The 7838-nt window shown below is 36.5% G+C and overlaps 2 protein-coding genes across 2 annotated transcripts; both read left to right on the top strand.

Moving 5' to 3' along the window:
* Positions 1-556: 556 nt before the first annotated feature.
* Positions 557-1310, top strand: LOC106095184 (lysozyme 1B-like). Its single transcript, XM_013262434.2, has one exon. It carries the CDS (start codon positions 656-658, stop codon positions 1217-1219), a length of 564 nt encoding a protein of 187 aa, XP_013117888.1. The 5' UTR covers positions 557-655; the 3' UTR covers positions 1220-1310.
* Positions 1311-4394: 3084 nt separating this feature from the next.
* On the top strand, positions 4395-4935 carry LOC106095195 (lysozyme P). Its single transcript, XM_013262443.2, has one exon. The coding sequence runs from the start codon at positions 4443-4445 to the stop codon at positions 4887-4889; it is 447 nt and encodes a 148-aa protein (XP_013117897.1). The 5' UTR covers positions 4395-4442; the 3' UTR covers positions 4890-4935.
* The last annotated feature ends 2903 nt before the right edge of the window (positions 4936-7838 follow it).

Genomic DNA, 7838 nt, shown 5'->3' with positions numbered 1-7838 from the left:
GAGCATGTGTAGTAGGAAAACTGGGATACCAAGCTGTAAATGCAAATATATATTCGCAATTGGAAAAAAATCAACTTGTATTTCTTTAAATTTAACACTGTTGCCCAATGTTGCATATACGCAACATCCTGTAGCTCTTGAACCAGGACACCTAGGACATTGACATATCTTTCAGTTGATATTGAGGTTAAATCTATCTCATATGTCTACTCGAAAAAATTTCAGCCACGCCCACTTTAATTCGGGCGTGAGAGGGTTAATCCAGCATATGGTTTGATTAAGCATTTCCAGTTGAAGAGTACTCAAAATGATCTCTGTTTACAAACATTCAACACTAAAAACCGGTTTGTTGTCATAACTTGCAATTTGTTTATAAAGCAAAACAACAATAACAAAATAAAAAGAAAACTCCAAACTATGTGTAGTGTACTTGAGAGCTGATTAATTATTGACTACTATTGTTTATGACGATTGGCGGTGTGGTCGTCCGCAGCTAGAAGGCTATGACTTTCAGCGAATAATGATTAACAATTATTAGCATAGTTTATTTCCAAGTGTTCGGACATTGTTTTAAAATAATTCATCCACCATTCTTGGCGTCTCCGCACTTCAAAAAAGAGAATTTCAATTAAAACAGCAAAGAATATTATTTGAAATGTTTATTAATGGAAATAGGCATAAGTTAACGTTTAAACGCCCACACAATCATATTGCCACCAACAACTACAATAGAACAGCACGTGGTACTGTTATCAACCATATTTGCATACTCGTGACACTGCTTTTGCTGATCTTTGTCTTTGCTATTCGCGAGGCACACTCACGTCGACTGCAGCGCTGCGAATTAGCAGGTCAACTGTACATACTGGACATAGCCAAAGAGGAGTTACCTTTGTGGCTGTGTATAGCGGAATTCGAGAGTCGCTTCAACACCGATGCCATTGGCTCGCGCAACATGGATGGCTCATTGGACTATGGCATCTTTCAAATAAGTGACAAATTCTGGTGTAAACCCCAAAATGAGTCTGCCTTTCATTTCTACAATGAGTGCAATGTGGATTGTATCGAACTCATGCAAGATGATATCACCAAGGCTGTCAAGTGTGCCCAGTATATTAAAAAAAAACAGGGATGGTCTGCATGGACGGTTTACAACGAATTCTGCAATGGCAGCACCAACGTAATCGATGACATTGAAATTGAACAATGCTTTAGCTAAGCTTAAAACAAGAGATGTTTATTTTTACGTTTAAAGACAAATTTCTCAATATGCAGTTTACTTAAAAAAAAATTACCATTTATCAATTAAACATTGTTTCTTTAATAACACAAGATTATGTAGTTATCGAATAACTGAATATGGAGAAAATAGTCCTATGCCTTAAATAAGTTTGTCTTTTATACATTAGAGTGCGCGTCGTTAGAGATTTTTGAAGAAAACAAGTAAGAGCGTGCTAAGTTCGGCTGAGCCGAATCTTATATACCCTCCACCATGGATCGCATTTGTCGAGTTCTTTGCGCGGTATCTCTTTTTTGGCAAACAAAGAATATTGAAAAAGAACTGTTATGCTATTGGAGCTATATCAAGTTATAGCCTGATTCGGACCGTAAATGAATATAGTGTAATATTTCAATCCATTCTGATAAGAATTGAGCCTTGTAGGGGCTCAAGAAGCAAAATCGGTTTATATGGGAGCTGTATCAAGCCGTTGATCGATTCAGACCATATTAGATCATAGAAGCCGTTGTAAAAAATGTCTGCTAAATCGGATAAGAATTGGGCACTCTATAGGCTCAAGAAGTCAAGATCCCAGATCGGTTTATATGGCAGCTATATCAGGTTATGTACCGATTTGGGCCATACTTAGCACAGTTATTGAAAATCATTACAAAACACCTCATGCAAAATTTCAACCAAATCGGATGCGAATTGCGGCCTCTTTTGGCTCATGATCCAAGATCGGTGTATATGACAGCTATACCAGATTATGAGCCGATTTGAATCATACTTAGAACAGTTGTTGGCAGTGATACCTAAACACTACGTGCAAAATTTTAGTTAAGTCGGACGAGAACAGCGCCCTCTAGAGGCTCAAGAAGTCAAGACCAAGATTGGTTTATATGGCAGCTATATCAAAACATGGACCGATTTGACCTATTTACAATCCCAACCGACCTACACTAATAAAAAGTGTTTGTGCAAAATTTCAAACGCCTAGCTATACTCCTTCGAAAGTTAGCGTGATTTCGGCATAGAAATACTATTTTCAAAAATGACTCGTACATCTGCATATTCTTACAGCATTAAAACAAAAAAAATATTTAAATTCTCACTCGTGTATATGGCCTGTGTTAATATCGCCATAAATACCGCAATTCTTGTTAATATGTTCTTTCAATATTGGGGTGTTGTTCTCCAAAAACTTGTTTTTCTGTTTTATAACAAAGTCCACAAGAGTTTACGAAAGGCCTGTTTTTGCGTAAGCGCTACTGTGTGCTCATAATGCTTAAACATTTATTAAACTGTAATGGAAAGTCATGTATTGCAATGCAAACCCCTTATACCAATTTTCTGTACCACTCGTATTGACAAATGACCATTATTTATAGCAAACATAAAATTATTAATATTTGTTTGTTGGCAATTTGCAACAGTGTCCAAGTTTTGTAGTGACAGGGTTTCTTAAACGTTGCCGACATTAAGGCAGATCGTTTGAATAATTGTGGTCACTAAAGACTTATAAGCAACCAGTAAGGAAAGACAAGAGTCGGGCGGTGCCGACTTTATAATACCCTACACCTACCCTATAAATACAAAGTGGAGTGCTATATCTAATTCTGAACCAATTTTGATGGACCTCTGCGGATGTTTTCAGATGGGTTGTGAAAATTTACGTATCAAATTTCGAGCAATGCAAATATGTTCAAAATGTAAATCTAAATCGATTTTGACCAAACTTCTGAGATATGGTGGTAGTCATCGAGGAAAGCATTGTGCACAATTTTGGCAAGATTGGTCAATAAATGCGCTTGCAGTGACTCTAGAAGTGAAAATCGGGCTTTAGAAGTGAAAAGTAGCAGCTATATCTAAATCTGAACCAATTTCTATGAAATTCACCAGTAATATTAAGAGTCATAAGAAAATTCTTCCTGTCACATTTCGAGAGAATCGGTTAACAAATGAGCACCTTTTCTGCCAAATTTCGAGAGAATCGGTTAACAAATGAGCTATATCTAAATCTGACTTGATTTTGATCAAACTTTATAGATGTTGTGATAGTCGACGAGGAAAGCGTTGTACAAAGTTTTGGCACGTTTGGTAAATGAGCTTGCAGTAGTTCTGGGAATGAAAATCCGGCAATGTACTTATGACAGCTATATCTAAATCTGAACCGATTTCTATGAATTTCACCTGTAACATTAGGAGTCAGAAGAAAATTCTTTCTCTCCAATTTCGAGAGAATCGGTTAACAAATGAGCACTTTAATGCAATATTTCTCAAAATCGGACGAACATATACATTACTGCCAATCGGACGAACATATATATGGGAGCTATATATACAAATCTGAACCGATTTTTTCCAATTTCAATAGGTTTCGTCTCTAGGTCGAAAAACATGCCCGTACCAAATTTGAAGACGATCGGATGAAAATTGCGACCTGTAGTTAGTACACAAATTAACATGGACAGACGGACAGAGAGACAGACAGACGGGCATAGCTAAATCGAAACAGAAATTATTCTGAGTCGATAGTTATACTAATCAATGGGTCTATCTCTCTTCATTTTGGGTGTTACAAACAAATGCACTTAGTTTTAATACCCTGTACCACAGTAGTGGTGAAGGGTATAAAAATTAGGCGGTCTCTGTTATGGAAGATAAATATGAACCACTTTTATGGACCATAACAGAAGTATTCAGATGAGCAATAGCCCAAACCGAACCAAAAATCATGCAGTTCGGTTGAAAATTGCAGTTACTACGATACGGTATAAACCGATTTTTAATTTACATAAATAGTATTCGTCGAATAAATAGTCGAACTAGTGACCACTTGGTGTTGCACTCTGGACAAAAGGCAAAATATTAGTCCATAACGTTTGAATTATTAAACTAAGCAGTATAGAAAGTAGAATTTATCAACTTTCTCACAGTGTCTTCCCCTGTGTATATCTCTTACAGAGTTGACTATCTTTGACTTCTCTAAACATTCAGAGGCTATAACTTTTAAACAATTTAAGTGTTCTGTATTCCCGTTTTTTTGTCATAAATTAAATCAAATAGTCAATATTTTGCCATTTGAGAATCCCTGTTCAAAAATAAATTCAGTGTGCCTACATTCTGATTTAGCCATACCAGCCAGTTTTAGTCTTAGTATTTAAATCAACACAAAAAGATCAAAGAATCTCTGTTCTTTTTTCTTTTCTTTTTTGAAACAATGCGTTTGAGATTTTCGTCAATTTTATGGTGTTATTTTTTATGTCAAACACTGCACATCTCTAATGGTCGCATTTTGAAATGCTGCGAATTGGCTCGTGAAATGCTGCGTTTGGGAACTTCAAAATCAGAACTAGCCACCTGGTGTTGCATAGCACAATTTGAAAGTAAATTTAATACTTCGGCCATTGGACGTTTGAACGGCAATTGGTCCAATGATTTTGGTCTATTTCAAGTGAGTGACCGCTATTGGTGTCAATCGAAAGCTTCAAGAAGTTCAGCAAATCTTTGTCAAATCAATTGCCAGCAATTGCTAACAGATGATATCAAAGAATCGGTTAAGTGTGCCCATCATGTTAAGAAACTTCAGGGCTGGAAAGCTTGGGCGGTCTACAATGGACGATGTAAAAATTCCAAGTTGTTACCCTCCATAGAAGAATGTCTTTAATCTCTTAATAAAAAAATAAAAAATGAGAAGCTATTTCATTTGCATATACCATATATTTTATTTATTTATACGATTGTAAGGTAGGAGGATCTTGTCGTACGTTTGTCTTGTTACTGTCACTTTCTATGCTTGCATACTCCAGCCCATTTTTTTCTTTTTGAATAAACACTAAAGGCAAATGATAAATTGAGACAGTTTTATATTTGCAATGTGCAAAAATATAAACAAATCGTGGTTGCCTCTTGAGTGATTTCGATGTTATTTATAAAGGAAATGTGTTCTCCTCTTCATTCATATCCGTTCTTTTCGATATGTGTTAAATCGTGTTCCATAATTTTTTTTACTCCAAAAAAAAGGGAGAAATAATCTTGTTTATACATGCATATATTGAGAAATATAAATGAAATGAAACCATTCATTGCGTACGTTAACAACGAAACATAAAAAAGAGTTAGAACTTTAATTTTTTTGAAATAGAGTGAGATCTTCCACTATTGGCAGGCAACGACTATTGATGAAGGGTAGTGGATATACCGTTTCGCTCAGCAAAAAAGATTTTTGCTCCCTGTCCTTTGGGTAATCGGAGCTTAAATACCCTTCTCCTTGGGTAAGGTTAGTTTTAGTACCTTTTCCCTTGGGTAAGGTTAGTTTCAGTACCATTTCCCTTGGCTAAGGGTGGTTTTAGTATCCTTCCCCTTAGGTAAGGGTAGTTTTAGTACCCCTTCCCTTAAGTAAGAGTAATTTTAGTATCCTTTCCCTTGGGTAAGGGTAGTTTTAGTACCCTTTTCCTTGGCTAGGGGTAATTTTAGTACCTTTTCTCTTGGCTAAGGGTAATTTTACTACCCTTTCCCTTGGGTAAGGATAGTGTTAGTACCCTTTCCCTTGGGTAAGGGTAGTGGTAGTACCATTTCCCTTGAATAAGGTTAGATTTAGTACCCTTTCTCTGGGGTAAGGGTAGTTTAAGTACCCTTTCTATGGGGTAAGGGTAGTTTTACTACCCTTCCCCTTGGCTAAGAGTAGTTTTATTATCCTTTACCTTGGGTAAGATAGTTTTAGTACCATTTCCCTTGGCTAAGAGTAGTTTTAGAATCCTTTCCCTTGGGTGAGGGTAGTTTTGGTACCCTTTCACTTAGGTTAGAGTAGTTTTAGTACCCTTTCCCTGGCCTAAAGTAATTTTAGTACCCTTTCCTTGGGTAAGTATAGTTGTAGTACTCTTTCTCTTGAGTAAGGGTAGTTTTAGTATCCTTTCCCTTGGGTAAGTGTAGTTCTAGTACGCTTTTCCTTGGGTAAGGATAGTTTTAGACCTTTGCCCTTGAGTAAGGGTAGTTTTAGTACACTATCCCTTGGGTAAGGGTAGTTTTAGCATCTTTGTCCTAGGGTAAGGGTAGTTTGAGTACCCTTTCCCTTGGGTAGGGGTAGTTTTAGTACTCTTTCCCTTGGGTAAGGGTAGTTTTAGAACCCTTTCCCTTTGGCAAGAGTGGTTTTCATACCCTTTCCTTCATGTAAGGTTAGTTTTAGTACCATTCCCCTTGGGTAAGAGTAGTTTTAGAACATTTTCCCTAAAGTAAGGCTAGTTTTAGAACCCTTTCTCTTAAGTAAGGGTAGTTTTAGTACCCTTTCCCTAAAGTACCCTAAAGGGCACTTAAAACACCCTTACCCAAGGGAAAGGGGTAGTTTAAGTACTCTTTCCCTTGGGTGAGGGTAGTTATAGTACCCTTTCGCTTGGGTAAGAGTAGTTATAGTACCTTTGATTTAGGAAAGGGTGGGTTTTGTAATCTTTGACTTAGGAAAGGGTGGTTTTTGTACCCTTTGACATAGAAAAGGGTGGTTCTGTACCCTTTGACATAGGAAAGGGTGATTTTTAGAACCTTTGACATTGGAAAGCGTGTTTTTGCTACCCTTTGACATAGGAAAAGGCAATTTTTTAGCATTTCCGCCTTTGGCGCTGAACCCCGGGGTTTAAATCCCGGTCAGAAAACATCTGAAAAATGTTCGTCACCCCTCTCGAGCTGGCGACATATGTGTGGTATTAAACGTAGATAGTCAGCAATGTAAACGCCTCTACAAAAGTGGTGTCGCTCTACGGCAAGCCGTTCGGACCCGGCAATAAAGAGGATACGCCCTATTATTTAGCCTAAAACATTCATTGACTTGAACATTGAGCTTAAAACTTGTATCACACAGTACTCATAGACATGCGGGAAGAACCCCTTCTATTACTTAATGGAATGTTTATGGGCAAATTTGGATTTCTTTTCATTGAGCCTTAACCAGTATGGGACAGTACTCATTGATAGGAGGAAAGTATACCCGGTGTCCCTTAACCCTTGTTCGATTTTGATTAAATTGCATGTATTCAATATTTAGAGGATTTATATTGACGTTGTATTTTTTTTAAATAATTCCAACAAAAAATTTAAAAAATGTTTATACCCAAACATTGTGAAGAAAAATTGATTTTGATGACTTTGACATGAAACCGTCAAATGCAACAAGACACTAAAAAGGTTTCCAACAATCTCACTACTGAGATTTTTTTAGAAAATTTTTTATTTTCTTGTTTTTTTTTTACATAAAAAATTTTGGACTTTTGACAAGCTGATTGTTATGTTCTTGTTTTTTTTTTTTTCATAAAAAAATTTTTGACTTTCGACAAGCTGATTGTCCTCTTTTATTATGGGTAGATTTATTTTGAACAAGTTTCTTTTGTCATTTTAGGCCAATCCAAATTGCATTAGGATACCTCTTTCCTAATTCAAGCTAGAATTTTCCTAAGACAGTTCTATTTTTGGGTATTTTTCTACCCATTCGCCGTTAATGGAATGTTAATGTGCAAATCGCAAGATTAGCTTTGTTTCTACTATTTGATGACGCAATGTGGCTTTTTCTATAATTTTTTTTAATTGTTTACTTTGAACCAGCAGTACTGAAAAAGCATCCAAAGATTTG

Source organism: Stomoxys calcitrans, chromosome 5, assembly GCF_963082655.1.
Source record: "Stomoxys calcitrans chromosome 5, idStoCalc2.1, whole genome shotgun sequence".
Lineage (NCBI taxonomy): Eukaryota > Metazoa > Arthropoda > Insecta > Diptera > Muscidae > Stomoxys > Stomoxys calcitrans.
The sequence above is the reverse complement of the archived record's forward strand: the minus strand, read 5'-3'. Positions and strand labels throughout refer to the sequence as shown.